Source organism: Anomaloglossus baeobatrachus, chromosome 1, assembly GCF_048569485.1.
Source record: "Anomaloglossus baeobatrachus isolate aAnoBae1 chromosome 1, aAnoBae1.hap1, whole genome shotgun sequence".
Lineage (NCBI taxonomy): Eukaryota > Metazoa > Chordata > Amphibia > Anura > Aromobatidae > Anomaloglossus > Anomaloglossus baeobatrachus.
This window is the reverse complement of record NC_134353.1, coordinates 523,218,740-523,244,208: the sequence shown is the minus strand read 5'-3', so window position 1 is coordinate 523,244,208 and position 25,469 is coordinate 523,218,740. Positions and strand designations below refer to the sequence as shown.

General features: G+C 42.2%; 1 protein-coding gene across 1 annotated transcript in view; it reads right to left on the bottom strand.

Annotated features, from left to right (window-relative positions):
- MUSK (muscle associated receptor tyrosine kinase) overlaps nt 1-6,042 on the bottom strand; it is a 343,556-nt gene extending 337,514 nt beyond the window's left edge. The window contains exon 1 of the mRNA XM_075316181.1: nt 5,857-6,042. Coding sequence (XP_075172296.1) covers nt 5,857-5,935 — 79 coding nt within the window. The 5' untranslated portion in view covers nt 5,936-6,042. The remainder of the gene's footprint in view (nt 1-5,856) is intronic.
- Between the last annotated feature and the right edge of the window lie 19,427 nt (nt 6,043-25,469).

The window sequence follows — 25,469 nt, the reverse complement described above, 5'->3', positions numbered from 1 at the left end:
CATCTAACACTAGAAGTCCCAGAAATTTCGAGCTCCCCCTAAAGTCTATACTAGAAACTAAATGGCTAAACTCAATGGAAAACAACAACCTCCTGTGGTGCGACAGTAATGGCCTTAATTACAGAACAAAAGACAGTGATTATAGGATGTTAGCTAAAATCCTTCAGGTCACCCATCTCTGGGTTCCAAAGGTAGAAATGTTAAATGACCCCTCTCTGTGACTTCTAGTGCTAATGGATGTGCCTGTTCTGTGCGGCTGTGGTTGCTATTTTCATGCTAGGAGGGGCCAATAACCATAGCTCTTTCCACACTGATAATACAAGCCTCCAGCTGTTAAATTTACATTGGCTGGTTTTCAAAAATTGGAAGATCATCAGATGTTTTTTAAAATTATTTATTTAAATAATTACAAAAACAGCATGGGATCCCCTCTATTTTTTATAATCAGCCACAGTAGAGTAAACAGCTGGGGATTGTATCCTGTAACTACTGCTTTACCCGCACTGGTTATCAAAAGTAGGGTGGGAGCCCATGTCATTTTCTTTCTTTTTTTTTTTTTACAGCGGTGCACCAGCAAATCACAGCCATGCCAATGCTTGATATAGCGGTGATGAGGCTGGAAGTGCACTCACAGGAGAGCTTGCTGATTGGATGCCCTGAAACCTTTCAACAAGCTTTATTTAGATGACAAATTCGAACAGGAATTGGCCGTATATGTCACAAAGTATATGGAGACAGGACAGAGGCTCTTATGCTGGCCCTGAAAGTTGTGACCCTGACCTGTCCCTTATCTCGAAGGTAGGTTGGATGGTAACCAGGTTCGAGCCCCCAGCGTGACCCTAACTCATGTCCGGACCCTGATCTTACCCCCCTCTCTCACAACCTTGGGGCAGGCCGGAAAACACAAATACAAAATGACATGGACAGGGAAGAATGGAAACTTGTACACACAGCACTCAAAAACACACAGGAGAGACAATATATGTACTGTGGAGCAACACAAAATGGGAGGAAGTAACACACGATAAGGGAACGCTCATACCACTTAGAAGGGCAACATGGATTACCATAAGCAAGAGACACACCAAGACTAAATCGCAAAAGCTATCATCAGCACAAACAGGAAGAAAGGTATGCTTAATATAGGGAGAAGACAACTTCACATGGCAATCAGCAACCTGAACATTTAGGTCCTGCATACCATTCTGCAGGGATTAACTACTGCAGAGCTGAAGGCCAGTGAACCTGAACCAGCCGATGCTCGGCTCTAGCTGAACACTCCAGAAGCCTCAGGTTGCTTGTCAGAACCTGCAGTGTGAACAGAGTCTGATGCCACTGTACCAGCAGGTGTGTGCAGAGCTGAACATCGTATGACAGTATGCATAAGCATTTGTGTTCACTTCCGAGACTGGAACACCCGGTGTTCAGCTCACACCCAGAACTTTACAATTTAAGTTTGCTGATCCCAGATGAAGAGACAATGTTGAGTAAACTATTTTGAAAAATTAAAAATTGTGTTAAATTGGTGCTAGATAGGAAACTTCTGATTGTAGATTCAGAATCCGCATATAAAAATGATTTATGTACAGCCTATAGTACTCATTTAACAAAATCTTTGTTGATCAGTGTATCATTTGTTTTTACCTAGCCAGATAGATTAAAGTCATTTGGACATAAAAAGTCTGCGTTTGTATCACAGAGCTCAAAACAAATTCATTTGATTCCATGGAGAACTAAAGGTGCTCTACATGTATTTTACAGGCAAATAGAGGCATTTTAACAATGCTATCCATGCAAATTTATTAGTTGTGATTCTAATTTCTTTGGAAATTTCATCAAAGCCGATGAATTTGAAATTCAAAAGATCTGATGATATCTATATATTAGGCAGTGCTTTTGGGAATAATGGCTGTAGTTTTTCTACCACTTAACGTACTATATGTATTTTATTTATTAAAAGAGTTGTACATTACTAGACAACACTACACAATAGCTTTAGGGTCCTGTGTAAAAAATACAAGCTCTATTCAACTCCCAGCTGGGCTCTGCTCTTCCATTTTTCACAGGTCTCTTCACGAAAACAGTGTCACTTGACTGCTGCAGCCAATGAGTGCAGATATAATATACAGTAAAATATAATAATATTTATTTATTTATATAGCGCTATTAATTCCATAGCGCTTTACATACATTGGCAACACTGTCCCCATTGGGACTCACAATCTAGAGTCCCTATCTGTATGTCTTTGGAGTGTGGGAGGAAACCGGAGAACCCGGAGGAAACCCACGCAAACACAGGAGAACATACAAACTCCTTGCAGATGGTATCCTTGGTGGGATTTGAACCCAGGACCCCAGCGCTGCAAGACTGCAGTGCTAACCACTGAGCCCCCGTGCCGCCCAGATCATTCATAATTCAATCCATGTGTTGATTGGCTGCAATGGTTGTGCAATATTCTTTATGTTTGTACACCGGTAGGGCACACGTATGGACAGCAAAAGAGTTTTACCCATCTGGAAGGTAAATATAGATAATTTTTATTTATGCAGCACCATAGGCCCATTAAAATGGGTTGTCCAGTATTGGACATCCATTTTAAGGAAAATGATGACTTAATAATTAAACTGTGTAGTCTTATACATTATACATTATAGTTTACATGTCAGCAACCTCTGCCCTCGTCTATATGGCCAAACAATGTGTAATATGATTATACAGTTCCAAGGTCTTTACTTAGAACTCAAGGCTGTTTGTCCATATACCATAAACCAAGCAACAGTACATCTCCTGAATTCTATACTATATCAAAAGATGTCTACCTTCCTTACATTTACTGTGTGCAATAACATTATTTTACTAGTTCAGAATATAGTTTTCTGTTGAAGAAATGGAGGGAGTTCCATGTACTATACATGATGAGACCTGACTAAGTAATAATCATTATACAATGGCATTTTTTAATTACATTTCAGATGGAGGAAAGGGGAACTTGAACATACATTGCTGTTTTCTTATAGCATATATTATATTCTTATATATCTAATATATAAAGCTGAATGTGTGTATGTGTGTATGTCCGGGATTGGCATCTGCACCATCGCAGCTACAGCCACATAATTTTGCACACTCACACATCTGGACCCCGAGAGCGTCATAGGCTATGTTGTGAGGTTAAATTTTAACCCCGCGTGTTCCAATTTACGAATCAATTTTGCCCCTATCTACATAATGGGGAAAAAGTGAAACGAAAAGTGTATCCACACCGTCGCATTTACAATCACAAAATTTTGCACAGACGCCTCATGTGACCCAGGGAACATTGTAGACTATGTTTTGACAGGAAAATTTAACCCTGCGTTTTACAGTTACGCTCCAAAAAACATGCCTCCATTAAAAGTAAATGGAGCCTGGAACTACAGGTTATTAGTAGGAGCTATGATTGGTTGCTATAGGAACAAAAGACATTCATAGTATAAGAGGCTTATATGTGAGGTAATAAGATGTCGGTGATGGGGAGGCGGATAGTGAGAGAGACAGACAGGAAAGAGACAGAGAGATAGAGACAGACAGGGAAAGAGACAGACAGAGACAAACGGTGAAAGAGACAGACAGAGACAGCCAGGGAAAGAGACAGACAGAGACAGACCTGGAAAGAGACAGACCTGGAAACAGACAGCTGGGGAAAGAGACAGCTGGGGAAAGAGACCGACAGACATGCAGACAGGGACAGAGACAGGCAGACAGGGAAGGAGGAGACAGCCAGAGAGACAGACAAAGATAGATGGGGAAAGACACAGACCTTGATAGAGAAAGACGGGGAAAGAGACAGAGAAATAGAGACAGACAAGGAAAGAGACAGACAGAGACAGGCAGACAGAGAAAGAGACAGACAGGAAAAGACACAGACAAAGAGACGGTTAGACAGACGGAGAAAAAGACAGACCTGGAAAGAGACAGAGAGATAGAGAAAGACAGAGACAGGTAGATGGGGAAAGAGACAGACGGGGAAAGACACAGACGGAAAAAGACAGACAGGGAAAGAAACAGATGGGGAAAGAGACAGATGGGGAAAGAGACAGATGGGGAAAGAGACAGACAGAGACAAACAGGGAAAGAGACAGACAGAGACAAATGGGGAAAGAGACAGATGAGGAAAGAGGCAGACCTAGAAAGAGACAGACCTGGATAGAGGCAGACCTGGAAAGAGACACCTGAAAAGAGACAGCTGGGGAAAGAGTCAGACAGAGACAGACCTGGAAAGAGACAGACCTGGAAAAAGACAGACCTGGAAAGAGACCGACGGAGCACATTACTTGGCCAATTTAGTTAAATCTGTGTTGAATATCTGGGGTGTTGAAATATATGTTGTGAAATGCTTCTATTAGCTTAGTTTTTGCCTTTTAATAATTACATTTCTATTTGTTTTGTGGTTTTTGTGTGCAGAATAAATTTTTGTTAATACATTCTATTTTGTTAACAGCAGTTATTAACCCGGGCGAAGCTGGGTAGTACAGATAGTTTTCTTATATATTTTGTGGGCCTCCACCATGTTAATTTTCAGAGTGATAGGCAGCTACTTAGAAGAACCTATGGATGCTGGTTTTTTGGCACAAAGTTAGAGGAGGCTTAGTTTTTAGAATGCTGTTAAATTGGCCTTTGCTAATGATGATGAATGCTGCAGGTGGAGGTGGAAAACATATAAGTATATAGACTCAGATAAATGGCTCATTGTCCAAGTACAGGTGCATGACACAAAAAGATGACATTTTAAGTAGTGGGATGTGACATTTTTTCATCAGTGCTAAATATTAGAAATATATGTTACGGTACACTATTTCTTCATACAAATAATATTAATGATAAATTATATCTTATTATTAATAAATTAAAGTAGAGTTGTATCTAGTCTTTCCTACACTTGGGGTAGATATTGTTTGCTGCCCTATATATTCCAAATACCCTAGCCAAGGCAAAGTTGTTTGTCCTCTTATCCCTTTAAGAAAAACATTCTGAAGCACATGCCCATTTAGTCTTTGATCTTCCAATATGATTATTTTACCATCAAACTGCTTAGATGTATGTAACACCAAACCATCAAAAATTAATTCAAATATAATATTGGCTATGATAAATAGTAAAAAATACCCATATAAAGTAATATGGAAATGAAAATAGTTCAATATGGAAATGCAAATTTAATCGAACATCTATTGCCAGTTTTAAAGACATCCATTCAAAAAGATATGAAGCAGATTTGAGTTTTAGTGTGACAAAACTCCACTGTTCTGTCTTACATTGGACGGAAGGTAAACGTATTGCATTATTTTGCACTATTACAATGACAATCACAATGAACAATGGGTTACGTTTCAATATAGCATCTACACCATCGATTAAGAAAAGAATAATGGACAAATTACTAGCATTCGAAGAGAAAAATAGAAAATACTATAGATACTGTATGTGCAGATTATATACAGATACATATCTATTTGTCCATAATATGTATGCTACATACATAAATATAAAAAGGTATATTGTATACATTTATATATTTATATATTTATTATATACTAATTTATATATATACACAATTATAGTGTGTTGAAATGATACAGAATCATACAGAAATACAGAAGTCTTATTATACATTGACTTTCAGGCATGCGACTGAGTATAGAATCATTATACCTTATTTCAGATATATACATAACTACAAAAAACCACCTTATTAAACTTATATTAGCAGTCCTACATAACAAGTAATGTGAGTGACCATTTAAAACTTCCAGCCCTCCCTCATCCCTCTTAAAATGCAAAGCCGTGACCAAGCTACAAGATGAAGTTGCTCAAACCTTTAGGGAGCCTCTCAGCAAAACCAAAAGCAACGACAGTGAAGATAGAAAGAAGTGGAATGTGTGGTAAATCTTTCATGATTAATTTCCCAAAAAATTGGCGTCTTCAGAAAAACAGAGGGAAATTCCAAGCTTCTTTCATTTTAAGCCCTGGTTTGCTCAAGTACTGCAAAGTAATGACTGTTTGTGCGACAGGCCCTGCCGGATCTAAGTATACTCAGGAATTCTGTGACTTGGCCGCAGTGATGGACATGGCCAGCTGGTGTACATCTACTTAGGTCAATGCAAGTACGCAAGGCTCGGGAAACAAGAGAAAGCAAATCCGCCTAGAATGCTTTAAAGTGGAACATTGTGATATACCAAACTGGTCGGCTACGGACAATAGTAAAGTAATCGTCAGCTTGTGATATGACAAGCAGTGAGGCAACTGTTATTCTAGTAATTTTTCCACAATATGGGTGGCCTAGCGCAAACATCTCTTGGTTAGCGAGTCACTAAGATCTAATGTTAGAGCATACATTGAAAAGATTTGCCATAACAGAGCAGCTATTAAGCTACTTTCACACATCCGGTTTTTGCTCTGCGGCACAATACGGCGCTCCGCAGAAAAACCGCAACCGTTTTTTTTGCCGCCAGTTGTGGTTTTTTTTGCATAGACTTACATTAGTGCCGTATTGTGCCGCATGGGCTTGCGTTCGGTCCGGTTTTTGCCGCATGCGGCAGATTTAGCCGATGCCGCGGCCGGATGGAACGTTGCCTGTAACGTTTTTTGCTCCGGCAAAAAAACGCATCACGCCGCTGCGGCGCATTTTTCAATGCATGCCTATGGGTGCCGGATGCGGCGCGATGCGGAAAAAAAACGCATCCGGCCGCCTCATGCAGTTTCTTCCACTGCGCAAGCTCAGTAGCATGCCACAACCGGAAAAAAACGGACCGGCCGCATGTAAAAACTTATGCAAAGGATGCGGTGTTTTCGCCGCATCCGTTGCATAGGTTTCACAGCCGGATTGAGCCACACGGCTCAAACCGGATGTGTGAAAGTAGCCTTACATACATCAGTCAACATATAGAAAGATTTTTCACTTTTCACTAGATTTGCAGCAGAATACTATATTGGATCACTATGTACAATTGATTATAGAATAATTTACAGCATAAACAAACTGTAACAAGTCATTTATAGAGGACGTTACCAGCTCAAAGTGGTCAGTTTATGCTCTTAATTTATTCCCGTTTATTTGTTTCTTTTATTTTTCATACGGTTTGAGAGATGTATACTTTTTTATTTTCTGTGCCCAAAGTGCTTGTTTTTAACAGGGTAATTATGCAGTGCATCGAACAGATATGCCCCCATAGAATTGTAAATGTTGCACCCTGTGCCTAGTCGCCACAGATAGTAACTACATGTGTATTTTCCATCTGTATAACATGTATTGTTAGCCTTAATGAGATATGGTTTTCTCTGCTGTCCACTACAAAACACACATTTGCCCACACTCCCTTACTGGGGCTGTTCTCTTGAGGTAAAACCAATGCTTGAGAGTGAGCCCTAGAAGGAGATAGGGGAGTTCTGAGGAAAATTCAGTGGTCATTTGTAGTGGGGAACTCAAGAGTGTAACATTGAGAGGGTCCTGTCTTGAGGTGACTGATAAAACCTTTGGAGCGCCAGCTACACATTGGTAAGTAAGGTATCAGTCCCTATGCCACCATTACTTTCAAGGTCAGTGGCACACTGAGAGACAGCTACTAGCCTTTTTATGAGAAGTAGTGAATTTCCTGGGAGCACAGTGGTGCATGTGAGTCTGTAAACTTCTAAAAGAAATAGTGAGTTTTCTTTCAGGAATTCAGTCACCTGCTTGCCAGAAGGGATTAAAAATCCAGATTGGTCTTGTCTTGAAAATCCCAGGATTTCAAGATACCTATACCCAGGTAGGAAATTAGTAGCAACAGGAAGAGTACACAACCACCATACAGCAGAGAAGCCAAGTCTCATCAGGGCAAGAAAAACCACCCTCATTGTTAATGCTGTAAGAGAAGTTCTGTTGAGCTCCAGGAAAAAGGTGAAAGCTCCCTGTGCTGTCTCTGGCTGAATTATTCTTTGCTGCGCAAGCGCTATCCCTACCTCAACATCTCTGTGAACCAGACCTAGTTGGGGGGGGGGAGGGGGAGAGGACAACCCTCTGGCACTGTACATCATCACCTAACTCCAGGCGACCTCCAGCACTGCACAGCCATGCCAAAGCCGAACATCCCAACTTGCATCACAAACTCTTATTTATTTTTTTTATTTTATTTTCTTTCTTACTTTTTAAATATTATTTTAGGCCCCATTACAAAAGCCTGTTGTTCGCGCCTGGTATGGCCACATTGCCACTCGGATCCACCACCGCGACATCAGAGGTCTACCGGGGTAGACATATATTAGTAACTCCTCTTCGGTAAAGACCAGAAAATTTGCATAATTGCAGCACTAAATAAAAAGGTCCATAACTCTGGAACAATATAGCAGTTTTAAAAAAAAAAAATAATTAGAAACAAAAACGGAAATGAAATGCAGCAGGAATAAAATACAAGCAAACCGGCCTTTTTTGGAGCAAGGGACATCTTAACCCTTTCACAATCGGCCGATTTTTCGTTTTCCGGTTTTCTTTTGCCATTCTTCAAATGAGAGACGTAACTTTTTATTTTTCAGCCAATATGATCATGTGAGGGCTCTTTTTTTGCAGAACAAGCTGTACTTTTAAATAAAACCAAACGTTTTACCATATTATGTACTGAAAAACAGCAAACAAAATCCAAATGCAGAAAAATTGCAAAAAAAGTGCAATAGCACTATGGTTTTTGAGATATTTTATTCACTGTGTGCACTATATGGTAAAACTGATGTGTGGGTGTGATGCCTCAGGTCAGTGTGAGTTCGTAGACAGCAAACATGCAAAGGTTTACTTTTATATAAGGGGTTAAAAAAAATCTGAAGTTTGTCCGAAAAAAGTGGCTCACGTTTTACGCCATATTCCATGACTCGTAGCGTTCTCATTTTTCGGGATCTATGGCTCAGTGATAGCTTATTTTTTGTGTCTCGAGCTGACGTTTTTAACGGTATCATTTTTTCGCAGATGCTACGTTTTGATCGCCTGTTATTGGATTTTGCGCAAAAGTTGTGGCGACAAAAAAAGTCATTTTGGCGTTTGGAATTTTTTTTGTCGCTATGCCGTTTACTGATCAGATTAATTGATTTTATATTTTGATCGGGCGTTTCTGAATGCGGTGATACCAAATGTGTGTATATTTTTTATTTTTTTAACCCTTTAATTTTCAATGGGGCAAAAGGGGGGTGATTTGAACTTTTAGGTTTTATTGTTTTTTTATTTTTTTTTTAAAAAATTTAACTTTTTTTTATTTTACTAGTGCTACTAGTGGGCTATAGCGATCAGCAATCCGATCGCTCTGCCCTATCTGCTGATCACAGCTAAACAGCTGTAAACAGCAGATACGCTCACTTTCTGATTCACTCGGCTCCGGGCCGAGTGAAACTGAAAATAATTCTTAGCTGGTACAGGAGTCATCACATGACCCTGTGCTACCATGACAACTACTGGAAATCACGTGATCACACACATGACTTCTGGTATCGGGTGGTAAGTAAAAGTTTACCGCGATCGTGATTATAATGCCGCTGTCACATATTGATAGCGCCATTTAATGGGTTAAATGGCACGAGCAGATAATGATTCTGCTCGTGCCTAGCAGGCACACATCTCAGCTGTGAAAATTAGCTGAGATGTGCGCCGATCGCGGCATGCTGCCGCCAGCAGACCGCGGGCAGTAACATTATGACCGCTAGGACGTAATATTACTGCCCGCGATCGTTAAGGGGTTAAAATATAGCTTGTTTCTCAGTCAATAGCCACATGTGAATTAATTTGCGATTATACACTGTTGATATTGCATATACAATATGTCAAAATAGTAATAGCCAACAATGCAACTTGTTTTACCTAGTCAGTTTAGGCGGCATTATCAAATATGTTATTTTCATGAAAGATGCATCAACATATTCTAACTAGTGATGAGCGAGCACTACCATGCTTGGATGCTTGGTACTTGTAACGAGCAGACGGACCTTCGGAAGAGCTTGACTCGTGCACCTAGTATAATGGACGTCAGTTGGGAACTGGAACATTTTTATGGAAGAACCCATCAGAGCATACAATTTGTATGATACAATTTCTTGTTATGAATACCAAGCACCCAAGCATGGTAGTACTTGCACATCAATAATTCTAAGGGTGGAAACACATCTATGCGAGTAAAATCGGTCCGACTGGGCTGAAAAAAACTCGGCTGATTTTAGTTCACGTTAGGTCCGAGTGCAACGCAAGTGCGATGCTTTTTCTGAATAAATTAATGATTTTACTAGCGTGTGTAATGCGTGTGTAATGCGTGTGTAATGCGTATTTTTTACTATGTCATCTGCCATTCAGCGCTGCTACATGGCCGCTGACAGCAGACACAGACAGCCATGCAGCAGAGCTTAATGGCAGATGACAGCAGACACAGACAGAGCCGCACAATCAGAATGAACTCGGGTGAACTTCACCCGACTAAATTGTCATGCTGCGGCTCTGTCTGTGCCGCGTCCTGATTAGCGGTCACCCGTGAAGGACTCACCGGTGACCGCTAATCTCCTGAGTGACTGAAGTTAGCAGCCCTCTCTCATACTCACCGATCCCCGATCTCCGGCGCGGCGCTGCACAGCGTTCACACTGCTGCTGCGGATTTTACTATTTTGAAAAAGCCAGCCGCTCATTAAACAATCTCGTATTCCCTGCTTTCCCCGCCCACAGGCGCCTATGATTGGTTGCAGTGAGACACGCCTCCACGCTGAGTGACAAGTGTCTCACTGCAACCAATCACAGCAGCCGGTGGGCGGGTCTATACTGTGCAGTGAAATAAATAAATAAATAATTTTAAAAAATGGCGTGCGGTCCCCCCCAATTTTAATACCAGCCAGATAAAGCCATACGGCGGAAGGCTGGTATTCTCAGGATGGGGAGCTCCATGTTATGGGGAGCCCCCCAGCCTAACAATATCAGTCAGCAGCCGCCCAGAATTGCCGCATACATTAGATGCGACAGTTCTGGGACTGTACCCGGCTCTTCCCGATTTGCCCTGGTGCGTTGGCAAATCGGGGTAATAAGGAGTTAATGGCAGCCCATAGCTGCCAATAAGTCCTAGATTAATCATGTCAGGCGTCTCCCCGAGATACCTTCCATGATTAATCTGTAAATTACAGTAAATAAACACACACACACACCTGAAAAAATAATTTATTAGAAATAAAAAACACAAACAAATTCCCTCATTACCAATTTAATAAGCCCCAAAAAGCCCTCCATGTCCGGCGTAATCCACGGACCTCCAGCGTCGCTTCCAGCTTTGCTGCATGGAGGTGACCGGAGCTGCAGCAGACACCGCCGCTCCTGTCACCTCCACGCAGCAACTGAGGTGAGTATAGCGATCAGCTGAGCTGTCACTGAGGTTACCCGCTGTCACTGGATCCAGCGGTGGCCGCGATTAACCTCAGTGACACCTCAGCAGATCGTGCTACTCACCTCAGTTGCTGCGTGGAGGTGACAGGAGCGGCGGTGTCTGCTGCAGCTCCGGTCACCTCCATGCAGCAAAGCTGGAAGCAACGCTGGAGGTCCGTGGATTACGCCGGACATGGAGGGCTTTTTGGGGCTTATTAAATTGGTAATGAGGGAATTTGTTTGTGTTTTTTATTTCTAATAAATTATTTTTTCAGGTGTGTGTGTGTGTGTGTTTATTTACTGTAATTTACAGATTAATCATGGAAGGTATCTCGGGGAGACGCCTGACATGATTAATCTAGGACTTATTGGCAGCTATGGGCTGCCATTAACTCCTTATTACCCCGATTTGCCAATGCACCAGGGCAAATCGGGAAAAGCCGGGTACAGTCCCAGAACTGTCGCATCTAATGTATGCGGCAATTCTGGGCGGCTGCTGACTGATATTGTTAGGCTGGGGGGCTCCCCATAACATGGAGCTCCCCATCCTGAGAATACCAGCCTTCCGCCGTATGGCTTTATCTGGCTGGTATTAAAATTGGGGGGGGACCGCACGCCGTTTTTTTTTAATTATTTAATTATTTATTTCACTGCACAGTATAGACCCGCCCACCGGCTGCTGTGATTGGGTGCAGTGAGACACCTGTCACTCAGCATAGGGGCGTGTCTCACTGCAACCAATCATAGGCGCCTGTGGGCGGGGAAAGCAGGGCATACGAGATTGTTTAATGAGCGGCTGGCTTTTTCACAATAGTAAAAGCCGCCGCAGCAGTGAGAAAGCCATGCATCGCCGCGCCGGGGATCGGGGAATGGTGAGTATATGAGAGAGGAGGGGAAAATGACCTACAGACTGTGAGAGAGGGACAGAGATAGTGACGGACCGACAGAGAGAGAATAGAGACCGAGAGGGAGAGACCGACTGAAAGAGAATAGTGATTGACAGACATTGTGAGACATCGCTCGTTTCCAGTGTTTTAGGAAACATGCGAGACATGTATTTAGAAAATCGCATGTCACTAGGATGGTGTGAGCGCCGTCCTGTGACATCTGATTATTTACACGCTCCCTTAGACTTGCATTGGAGAGACTCGCAGTAGAAACTCGCAAAAAAGCAGCATGCGGCGATTTTTTTTCTCAGTCCGATTTGGACTGAGAAAAAAAATCGCAGATGAGAGCTGAATGATTTACTAACATGTGTCCGATTCCAATGTGAGATTTTCTCGCATTGCTCTACTGCGAGAAACTCGCAAGTCAGAAGCAGCCCTAACCCTTTTTCTCTTCAATTATTCGGGTTGGATGACTTAAAGAGGTTGGATAGTTCATCAAAGTCTGATCAACTGGGATCCAACACCTAGCATCCTTGCCGATCAGCTCACGGTGCCGGAGCCAACAGTAGGCGGCTGGAAATGCTCAGTTCTGGAGCTGCCCCGTCTTCTGATACTGGCTGTTGCCATGTACTGCATATCCTATTGATTTGAATGGAAAGCAAATATGCAGTACCTGGCTGCGGGGCAGAAGATGGAGCACCGAGAAAAGCTGATGGGCAGGAGTGAATGGTTTTGGGTGAACAGACATTGGTGACCCATCCTAATAGGCCATCATTGTAAAAGTAGTGATCAACCTCTTAAGGATAGGTGATCATTGTAAAAGTAGTGATCAACCTCTTTAAACAACATTCCTGTTTTCCTTCATTAGGATATATATGACTTAACCAATATATTTTCCATGACCAAGCTCTTGAAATGAATCTGTTAGCAGGTTTTTGCTACCTAATCTGAGAGCAGCATGATGTAGGCAAAGAGACCATGATTACAACGGTGTATCACATATATAACTGACTGTAGCCATTCTGACAGAATCAAATATTTTAGATTTAGCATGAAGAAGAACTCATACTGCTGCTGCCACCCACATCAGGCTTTCAGTGTACATTTCTGTAGAAAGAAACTGCTAATCGCAAAGTGGGCATAGTCAGACCTGAGCTTACACGCTGTTGGGTCTGACTAATGATAATGCTAGGAAGCTTAAGCTAAAATTGCAGGTAAACAAAAACACACTTTGTAATAAGAGACACAGGGCTGAATTCTTTGTTTTAACTCTTACAGCATGCTGTCTTCAGATTACATACCAAAAATCTGCTGACAAAATCCCTTTAAGGAAGGAAAGTAAGTCATTGGGCCATATATTGGGTAAGATTTTAGCTATTCTCTATGCATTGGCATTTGTAACATAAATATCGGTGAGATATTTTCTACAAATGTCAGCTTGGCTGGGTGCAAAGGGACTGCTGTTGATTGCTTGAACAAAGTAGCTTCTTAGTGGTCTTTAAGTGCGGCATGATTAGCCACAAATATAATAATCAATTTCTATTTTTTTTGCAATATTTATGCAAAAATATTATCATAAGTAAATCAATACAAAAAAGAGATGTTGGCATGTTAAACTTACAAAATGAATGAAATACTCCAAATATATTGATTCAAAAGGTGTACTTACTTTAGTGACCCATATCTGTGTTTGACATTTTGGCTATAAAAAAACCAATGAGCCTCTCTTTGTCAATGAGTAAAAAGTAAATATACAAACACCAAAAACATTCAATGGGTTATAGGAAAATAACATACATAAATGGATGTTTAAACATTTTTATTAGAGGACAAAAAAATGGAAATCACTGTGTTTGGAAACAAAAATATGAGGACAGCTGGATTTAAAAAAACAAATTACTTAACCAGGCCTGCAAATATACTGTGTATATTTGTGTGTACACTGTATATATATATATATACTGTATATTAATATTAATTGAACATTAAAAAAAGGCCAAAGTTTGTAAGAAAACGTTTTTACCTTGTTGTCATGCAACATTCTGAAACCCGTATCATTATTTTATTGTAAGTACATACTAACTTTTTTGTTAATCGATGATCAGTATATGACAAGACATTTCTTGCTCCAATCCCCCACCCAGGATATGTATATTTTAGGCTGTGTGCACACGATGAGTCTGAAACGCAGCACCTTAGGCTACGATTCCACCATGAGCTTTGGGCGAGTTTTAAATGTTGCAGCATTTCTGCACTTATTATGTAAATTAGGTTACTTGCATTTTCTAATTGCATTTTTATGTTCATTTCATACATATGTCTTTATTGTTTTTAAAAACTGCAGCGTGTCAATTCTGTCATCATTTTTTCACCATAGAAAGCAATGAAGAAGTGCAAAAGCGTTACAAAAAATGCAGCCATGCATTATTGCTTCAAATTTGATGACTAAGGGTACGCTCACACGAGCGTGAAAATCGGACGAGTGCAATGCGAGAAATTCTCGCATTGCACTCTGACCAATGTTAGGCAATGAGGTTGAGCTGTTGGTCAGCTTTTCTCGCATCCAGATTCTGGATGCGAGAAAAGCGGCAGCATGCTGCGTTTTGCTGCTACCGCCGTATCTCTCGCACCCATTCAAGTGAATGGATGCGAGAGATACATCGGACTGCACTCGGATGTTATCCCAGTGCAGTGCGATCTACGCACAGGCTGACAGTGGAGGAGATGGGAGGATTAACCACTCCCTCTCCTCCGCAGCGCCTGCACTCAGCTTCACAGCTGTGACCCGATCGCAAGATCGGGTTACAGTCGCATGACACCCGGCTCACGCTCACAGCAGTGCCTGAGCCGGGGGACATTAGTATATCGCAGCCGATGCTCTCGCATCGGATGCCATACGCTCGTGTGAGTCCAGCCTAAAGCTAACTTTATTAAATATGAACTGTAGAGAAATGGCACATAAAATCTGTGGCGAAAACTGCAACAAAAACGTAGCACAACCTGCTTTTTGTATGGAGCTTCACTAATGCCAAGAGCGCAGATTTTACCTATTGCAAAAAAGCAATATAAAAAAAGCATTATCTGCATATTTGTCACTGCATTAAAAACACAACATCTTAAGTATCACAGCATATTCCCAAAATGAGTTTTTGCTAAGTTTTGTATGTTGCAGAATTTCTGCACCTGTTATGTAAATTAGATTACTGTGCTTTTTTCTATGCATTTTTGTTAGTGGTTTCTTACATACATTTTTAGGATGATTTTTTTGTTACTTGTTCCTATATAATGTTCTAAACAAACTACTTTGTTTTTTTATGCTATCTAGTATTTGGCTTTGACAAAACCTTATTGATTTACTTACAGTCATGGCCGAAAGTGTTGGTACCCTTGAAGTTGTACCATGAAATGAAGTATTTTTCTCCCAGAAGATTATTGCAATTACACATGTTTTAATGTTTTATTATACATACATTATATATACAATCCGTTCTGGGAGTGTGCTTGTAAACAAAGTTACTCGTCTAGCAAAGCAAAATTTCCTATAGGAAATAATGCAAGCTCAGACAATTCCTTCTAGAATTTGTTCAATGTCCCATCCTAGTCCCCTATTGTGCCATTCCACACACGCACAAACACGCACAAACACGCACAAGCACGCACGCACACACACATATTATGCTCACCTTACCTTGCGTTCCATCATCGGTCTCCCGATTCTTGTAGTTTGCCAGTACAGGATGTGTATCAGGTAACCATCACGACCGATACCGGAGCTTCCGCTGCCAGAGTGCTGACGTCAAAGGCATGAGCCGCTTGCCTCTGATTGGTCACAGCGCACTGCCTATGAGAAGCACTGACAGCAGAAGTTCCTCCATCATCGCAATGGTTACCCAATACACATCCTTTACCAGCGAACTACAAGATCCAGGAGGTCGGCGGCGAGGGAATGGAAGGTAAGGTGAGCATAATATGTGTGTGTGCGTGTTTGTGTGTGTCTGCGTGTGTTTGTGCGGCCTTATACTTTTTGTTTACTTGTTTACAATAAATTAAGTTTCATGGCCTTCTATGCATGTAGTAAAGGGTATGTAGTGTTTACTATGTTTTAGGATATGTATGCTTTTTTCCTTTGTGTGTATTGGAGCCACACAAAAGTAAAACAGAGATAAAAAGACAAATTGGACATAATTTCACACGAAACTTGCTCAAACTCTCCTGTAGCAAGTAACAAGTGTGGGCAATATGAAAATCATGCCTGAAGTCAGATAAAAAGGGGAGAAGTTCACCTAATCTGTTTGCCACACTAAGCTTGGAGAAGACAAAGAGAAGAGAACTGTCTAAGAACTTAAAGGGGTATTCCTATCTTAATGGGTAGTAGGAGTAATATTAATAATATTAGAAAATGCCTGCAATTAGAAATGGAACCCTGTATCAAGTCACTGATTGGCAGTTTGAGTCTCCACCCACATACAGCCAGCCAGAAGCAGAATACTTTTGGGAGCGGGTGGGTGCGCTTTTTCAAGCTTTTTTTTGTTGCACACTACATCAGATCACGCTGTTGTTACCCCCAGTGTGTGCCGTTCAAACACTACAAGCGACTCGCAGAGGTCTGAGCACCAAAAGTCCTGAGCCCACTCATCTCTAGTTTTTATTGGTTCAGGATTTCTGCAGTGTTTCTTCACATATTATTTGAATTAGGTTACTAAAGTTTTTTGACACTCATTTCTCACACTGTATTTTTGGTCAATGGAGAAAATCCGCACATAAAACTCAGCATACCAGCAAGAGAAGTTAACATGCTGTGGGTTTGAAACACTCACCGCAGGACAGTTATGCTGATTAAAAAAAAGCACAATGGACATTAGATTTCTATAAATTTCATGCACTTGAACTGGAACTATACAGTAAGAGTTATTTATTTAGTTCGTTATTTAACTCATTTTATATTTTTAGCGCAAATGCATGTAATCCGCACATGAGTATATCAATAAGCTTTAGTCAAAACCAAATACCAGGAAGTATAAGACAAAAATGCAAAGTAAAATGTAAAAAATGCACACAAATATCTTAATTTATATAATAAATGTAGAAATGGTGTAGAAATTCAGAAGCATCAAAAGCTCAATGTAGGAATGTACCCTTATATGCACAACTGTACACCAATATGTAATATGTGCACCAGTAAGAACTTGCTAGAAAAACTGTAGGAGAACAAAAGCGCACAAGATGGAAAGTGCTAAGTTGAGCATTTTGTGTGCAGGCACCACTCCTATAAACACCTGAAAATATCAGCTGCTGCTGCCTTGTGCCTGGAGGATGAGCAATTTGGATCACAGTGGATAGCGCAGATACCTGAGATTGGCGGGTTCAATTAGGTTTTAACAAAAACCCTGGTTTAGGCCCAGAATTGATCCTAGATATTTGGCAGGATACTGGTCCCCATATAAGTCTATGGGGGCCCAAATCAGTTGCTTAAAAATGGTAGTAGAAGGGATAGCGTAATTGGAGCAAGCGCTTCATACTTACCGGTCTCCATGCAGCTAAACACTGCTTCCAGGCTGCTCACTCTACTTCTGAGGCCACTCATTATCTTCATGCATATGCACTGCTCCTCCTGCCCACTGGCAGTCCCAGTGTCTCTGACTAGTTGCAGTCAGACAGCGCCCCCAGCCTGTGTGACGTGTCTGACTGAAACCAATCACAGATGTGTGTGTTTAGATTAGTGTAAATATCAATAAAACAAAATAAAAATTTTGGCCTTGGGTCCCCCAATATTAAGACTTCAAGCACAGATAAAGCATAGGTATACCTGAGGAAAGCAACAATGGTTTTGCTGAAACGCGTTGTGTAATAACAGGAGCTTTTTATTATTATTAATAATAAAGCAAATCATCCTCCAAGACTGGCAGCCCCCCATTTACTAGTGCTCAACCAGACCGAAACATCTATCCTACTGTATTACTGAGTGCACTGACCTACAGTACAGACCAAAAGTTTGGACACACCTTCTCATCTCTAGAACAACTATTAAAAGGAGAATTTGTGCAGCAGGCCTTCATGGTAAAATAGCTGCTAGGAAACCACTGCTAAGTACAGGCAACAAGCAGAAGAGACTTGTTTGGGCTAAAGAACACAAGGAATAGAAATTAGACCAGTGGAAATCTGTGCTTTGGTCTGATGAGTCCAAATTTGAGATCTTTGGATCCAACCACCGTGTCTTTGTAGAAAAGGTGAGCGCATGGACTCTACATGCCTAGTTCCCACCGTGAAGCATGGAGGAGGAGGTGTGATGGTGTGGGGGTGTTTTGCTGGTGACATTGTTGGTGATTTATTCAAAATTGAAGGCATACTGAACCAGCATGGCTACCACAGCATCTTGCAGCGGCATGCTATTCCATCCGGTTTGCGTTTAGTTGGACCATCATTTATTTTTCAACAGGACAATGACCCCAAACACACCTCCAGGCTGTGTAAGGGCTATTTGACTAAGAAGGAGAGTGATGGGGTGCTAAGCCAGATGACCTGGCCTCCATAGTCACCAGACCTGAACCCAATCGAGATGGTTTGGGGTGAGCTGGACCTCAGATTGAAGGAAAAAGGGCCAACAAGTGCTAAACATCTCTGGGAACTCCTTCAAGATTGTTGGAAGACCATTTCCGGTGACTATTTCTTGAAGCTCATCAAGAGAATGCCAAGAGTGTGCAAAGCAGTAATCAAAGGAAAAGGTGGCTACTTTGAAGAACCTAGAATATAAGACATATTTTCAGTTGTTTCACACTTTTTTAAGTATTTCATTCCACATTTTAAATTCATAGTTTTGATGCCTTCAATGTGAATCTACAATTTTTAGAGTCATGAAAATAAAAAGACCTCTTTGAATGAGAAGGTGTGTCCAAACTTTTGGTCTGTACTGTTCATATCTTGGTAGAAAACCGTGGTTTTTTTGGCAAAGAGATGCAGATTTGGTGCTGAAATTTTTAAACCATATTCCTGTACCCGATCTACACTTCCTGGAAAAAAAAATTGCATCACTATCGCATAAAAATTGCATTGTGTTTTAATGCGTTTTTTTTGCCAGGAGGTGTAGATTGGTTGCAGGAATATGGTGTAGAAATTTCAGCACCACGTTTTACTGCCAGGAGATACAGGTTTGTGAACTCAGATAGCCTGCACATTCATAATTTCTCAACCTCTAGTGACTTTTATGTGCAGTTTATTCTACAGCTGTTTAGGAGTGTTTAACTTAAAAATAATTGATAAATAAATAAATGGAAGAAAATGACATGGGGTCCTCCCTATTTTTGATAACCAGCAAAGTTAAAGCAGACAGCTGCGAGCTGATACTTTTAGGCTGGGAAGGTCCATGGTTATTGTTTCTTCTCAACATAAAAATACTGGCCATCAGGCGCTCCAGAAGTGGCGCATCATATTAGATGCACTAGTTCTGGTGCTTCACCTCTGCTCTTCTCAATTGCCCTGGTGCTTTGGCAGTTGTAGTAATGGAACTTGGAGTTAATGTCAATTTTGATATGTCTCAAAACACAGTTAGGATCAAGCCGGGTGTTAGTAATGGAAAGGCAACGATCAGGCAAATACAAAATAGTTAAAAAAAAAAACCCCAACAAAACACTCCCTGAATTTTTCCCTGGTTCACTAATTTATTTGAAAAAAAACTCATGGAGGACCAACACTGTCTAGAGAACTCCGTGTAGTCCATGTAATCCGATATAGTCCACAAATTGAAACCTGCAAAACATAAAAAGAGAGCAGTAAAAAGAAAAGACTATAGGGTGCTTTACACGCTGCGACATTGCTAGCGATAGCTAGCGATGTCGTGCGCGATAGCACCCTCCCCTGTCGTTCGTACGACATTTTGTGATCGCTGCCGTAGCGAACATTATCGCTACAACAGCGTCACACGCACATACCTTTACAGCGACATCACTGTGACCGCCGAACAATCCCTCCTTCATGGGGGAGGCGCGTTCGGCGTCATAGCGGCGTCACTAAGCGGCCGCCCAATAGCGGAGGAGGGGAGGAGCTTAGCGGCTGGAACATGCCGCCTACTTCCTTCCTTCCTCATTGCCGGTGGATGGCAGGTATGGAGATGTTCGTCGTTCCTGCGGTGTCACACGTAGCGATGTGTGGTGCCGCAGGAACGACGAACAACCTCGCTACTGACCAGACAACGATTTTTGGTAAATGAACGACGTGTTACAGACCAACGATTTTTGACTCTTTTGTGATCGTTTAAGGTCGCTCTTAGGTGTCACATGCTGCGATGTCGCTAACGACGCCGGATGTGCGTCACAAACACTGTGACCCCGACGATATATCGTTAGCGATGTCGCAGCGTGTAAAGCACCCTTTACCCTCATTCAGCAATTTATTACAAAGCACAGATCCCATGCAGATCTGACGTAGTGCAATGCTTACTATGATGTTCCTCAACTCCGATTATCAAAGTCTATGGAGCATTTTTCTGACACTACATAGGCTTGAGTAGAAATCAACACCAGGTCCAAAAAGAGGTTGAATATGTCACAGACAGCTCTAATTGATTAACTTTTATAACCTATTATATCAACCACAATAATGGTTGAAGAGACAGCACAAGGTCCAAATACATGAATTAAATGTATTCAATTTCAAGGAATATCAGAAATAGATACAACAAAGGTGCTTCATAGAATGGTAGTTATAACTAGAGAAGAGCCACCCCCCTAGAGTTCGAGTTCGGTTCGACGAACGGTGCCTCGTTCGATGAACCGTTCGACGAACCTCTCAAACCCCATTGAAAAGAATGGGAGGCAATCACAAACACCTAAAAACACCTGGAAAACACCCTCAAAGGTGTCCAAAAGGTGACAAACAACTCCCAGGACAACACAAACACATGGGAAGTGACAAGGACAAATACCCATGTGAAAACTAAACAGCTGGACGAGGAAAAAGAGGAGGAGACACAGATTAAGGTATGGCATGCCCTTCTAAAGTCATGTAAAACACAGCAAGGAGACTTCAAGCAGAGTCTCCCTTTTTTCCAAAAATTGGGCCACACAGACACCCCTTCAGTGGCATCACTTGTGCCGCAGTTGCAAACTGGATGTGTTGATTTGCATCAAGCACATTCAAAAATACGCCAGCCTTAACTGTCTCCAGGATGACACCAGGGAAGGTCTAGAAAAGTCTTTGCTGATCCCAGATCTGTTCATCTTGGATCATTTTTAAAAATACAGCAAGGGTTACTCCAAGCAGAGTCTCCCTTTTTTCCAAAAATTAGGCCACACAGACACCCCTTCAGTGGCATCACTTGTGCCCCAGTTGCAAACTTGACAGGTAGATTTGCATCAAGCACATTCAAAAATACACCAGCCTTAACTATCCCCAGGATGACACCGGGGTAGGTAGCAAAGTCCTTGATAACCCAAGACTTGGTCATCTTGGCTCATTTTTAAAAACACAGCAAGCGGACTCAAAGCAGAGTTTCCCTTTTTTCCAAAAATTGGGCCACACACACCACTTCAGTGGCATCACTTGTGCCCCAGTTGCAAACTGGATGAGTTGATTTCCATCAAGCACATTCAAAAATACGCCAGCCTTAACTGTCCCCAAGATGACAATGGGGAAGGTCTAGCAAAGTGTTTGCTGATCCCAGATCTGTTCATCTTGGATCATTTTTAAAAACACAGCAAGGGTTACTCCAAGCAGAGTCTCCCTTTTTTCCAAAAATTGGGCCCTACAGACACCACTTCAGTCGCATCACTTGTGCTCCTGTTGTACACTTCACAGGTAGATTTGAATCAAGCACATTCCAAAATACGCCAGCCTTAACTGTCCCCAGGATGACACCGGGGTAGGTAGCAAAGTCTTTGCTGAACCATGACTTGTTCATCTTGGCTCATTTTTAAAATCACAGAAGGGGGACTCCAAGCAGAGTCGCCCTTTTTTCCAAAAATTGGGCCACACAGACACCCCTTCAGTGGCAGCACTTGTGCCCCAGTTGCAAACTTGACAGGTACATTTGCATCAAGCACATTACAAATCCACAAGCCTTTACTCTCCCCAGGATGACACAGGGGTAGTAAAGTCCTTGCGGATCCATGACTTGTTCATCTTGATAACCATTAGTCTGTTCACATTGTCACTGGACAGGCGCGTGCGCTTATCTCTCAGCACACACCTAGCAGCACTAAAGACACAATCTGAGACAACGCTGGCAGCTGGACGCGACAAGATCTCCAAGGCGTAAGTGGCGAGCTCAGGCCATTTTTCAAGATTTGAAGCCCAAAATGAGCAAGGCTCCAGTTGCAAAGTCATTGCATCGATGTTCATTTGGAGATACTCCTGTATCATCCTATGCAGCCATTGACTCTGTGTCAGACTTCTTGTCTCTGTTGGCCTTGCAAAGGAAGGTCTAAAAAAATTATGAAACGATTCAATAAAATTGCTGTTACCAGCAACAGATACAGTGCTGCTGGTACGGGAAGACTGTTGATGACGAGACCGTCCCATGTTTGTCAAGTTACAACTGGGAGATTCACTCCGTGCACCACTGGTGTTTGGTGGAAAAGCCGAGCTAAGATTGAGTAACAGCTTCTGCTGATACTCCTGCATACGTGCGTCCCTTTCTATGGCTGGAATTATTTCACAAAATTTGGACTTGTACCCAGGATCTAATAGTGTGGCAACCCAGTAGTCATCATGACTTCTAATTTTGACAATCCAAGGGTCATGTTGTAGGTAGTGCAGCAAGAAGTCGCTCATGTGTCTTGCGCAGCCATGCGGACCAAGTCCACGCTGTGTTTGTGGCAAAGAGGTGCTAACCGTTCTTTCTTCCTCTGGCATCTCCCCCCAACCTCTTTCAACTGAAATGTGACCAAAGTCTCCCTCATCTGCTGAGTCTTCCATGTCCATGGACAGTTCGTCCTCCATTTCTTCATGTTCTCCTGCATCTTCCTCAACATTTTGCCTGCTTGTTAATCCCTCTCCCCCATCGTCCCATGCCTGCTGCCTTAGTGATGATGAACGTCTGGACCTTGGTGATGTTGTTATCCCTTGCGCATATGAATCCTCATGTACTTCCTCCCCTTCCTGTTGAACCACCCCCTGACTCTGAATAGTGTTTAGCGTGTGCTCGAGCATGAAAATGACTGGAATGTGCGTGGTAAACCAGGTGTGACAGCTGTCCCCACAGTCATAGAAGATGAAGAGCGTGCGGATGCACTGGAAGGGGCAGGCAGTGGTTGGCCCGCTATGCTAGGCCGCATTGCAGCACAGTGAGCTTCCCACTGGGAATTATGCTTGGTATTCATGTGACGATTCATGGAAGAAATTGTCAAACTGGTGAGATTTTTGCCTCTACTTATAGATTCCCGACAAATTTTACTGATTCCATGTTTTGGGAGATCCTTTGCAAGGTCAAAAAAGAACCAGGCTCGGCAAGGCTTAGAGGACATGCGACCTGCAGAACCACCCCGACTTGTGCTCAGAGGCAGACTGGTGGCTGAAGATGCAGTTGTAGACATGCTGCCAGTACTCCGACTCTGTCCAGGAAGGCGCAAGGTAACTTCGTCGTCAGTTGCATCCTCCTCGACCGCCTCTGCTGACCTCCTCAAGTGCCTGACTGTGGGTTGACAGTAAGTGGGATCTAGAACTTCATCGTCAAGCGTTTTGTTTGCACTCCCCTTGCCCTCAGACCTAGCCTCTTCCTGCCCTGACCAAATATTTAAGTTGTCATCCCAATTTGGTATTTGCATCCTATCGTCATCAGTATGTTCCTCATTGTCTCCACCAACAGGTGTTACAGTGTTGGATTGAGGGTCTACATTATGCTCATAAACTTGGTCATCAGGGCCTGAATCTGAGTCACAAAGCTTCTGGGCATCACTGCAGATTAGTTCCTGGTCTGTACTCACTGTAGCTTGGGAGCAGACCTCTGATTCCCAAGCTATAGTGTGACTGAACAGCTCTGGAGACTCAGTCATCTCTGTTACACTATACTGTGCAGGGCGTGTGGAGACTTGAGAGCTGGGAGAAAGCAAGTGTGATTGGGATGACAACTCAGAGGACTGGGTTTTTTTTATTTGGTAGTTGAGGTGGAGGAGAGGGCACTTGTTGGAGCACTTGAGATCCATTCAAGCAAGTTCTTTTCTTGTGCATCATCTACCTTTCTTACAGTTGTTCGGGTCTGTAAAAAAGGGAGCACATCGGTTTGTCCAGGAAAGTAGTAGATATCTTACTTTTGCTGGAAGATGGCTTATCTTCAGCAGATGTTAATGTAGCTTTGCCATCTTCCCCATGGACACAAACTTGTTTTCCTTTTCCAACATGCCTGTTCCCCTTTTCAGCAGCATCTGTCCTTTTGCCACTCATTTTGTTAGCGACAAGATTAGTCACTTAAAATGTGGTAGCAAAATTTGAGAGGTGGTGTAGATTGCAGAGGTGGTCTAGCTTTATTGACAGCTAAAGAACCAACACTGACTATCCCTGACAATGCAACTATGGCCCTTAAACTGGCAGCACTGTTTGCTATAAGAATAGCGTAGCAAAATGTGCATGAGGGTAGAATGCAGAGGTGGTGGGACTTGCTTGGCACAAGTGGAACACTAAATTAGTATAGCAGACACTTTGTGGATGCCACTATTTTTCAGCACTGTGTGCTATAAAAATAGCGTAGCAAAATGTGTATGAGGGATGAGGGTAGAATGCCGAGGTGATGGAACTTGCTTGGCACAAGTGGGACACAAAATTAGTATAGCAGACACTTTTTGGATGCCACTTATGTTCAGCACTGTTTCCTGTGAGTGAAAACTGTGGAAAAAGAAAGCGCAATAGGGTCTTACCCCAATATATATAGGGTGAAGCAAAGAATAATCCTACTCACCAATTCGGGTTGTGACAGTCACAACACCTATAGCAGCATGTAACACCAAGTCCCGGCAGCGGTCCCCATGAGGCAGATAACAGAGAGTAGTAGAGAATGGGTTTCACAGCCGCGCCAAAAGACTACTGGATCATCAAATCACTTGATGATTCTTTGCTGGTTTGTCCTGAAGAAGGGAGCTGTGTTCTCCTGAAACGCGTAGACTTGACCTGTTATGAAATAAAAGAAACATTAATCTGAGAAGAATCCAGTAGTCTTTTGGCGCGGCTGTGAAACCCATTCTCTACTACTCTCAGCACTGTTTCCTATAAC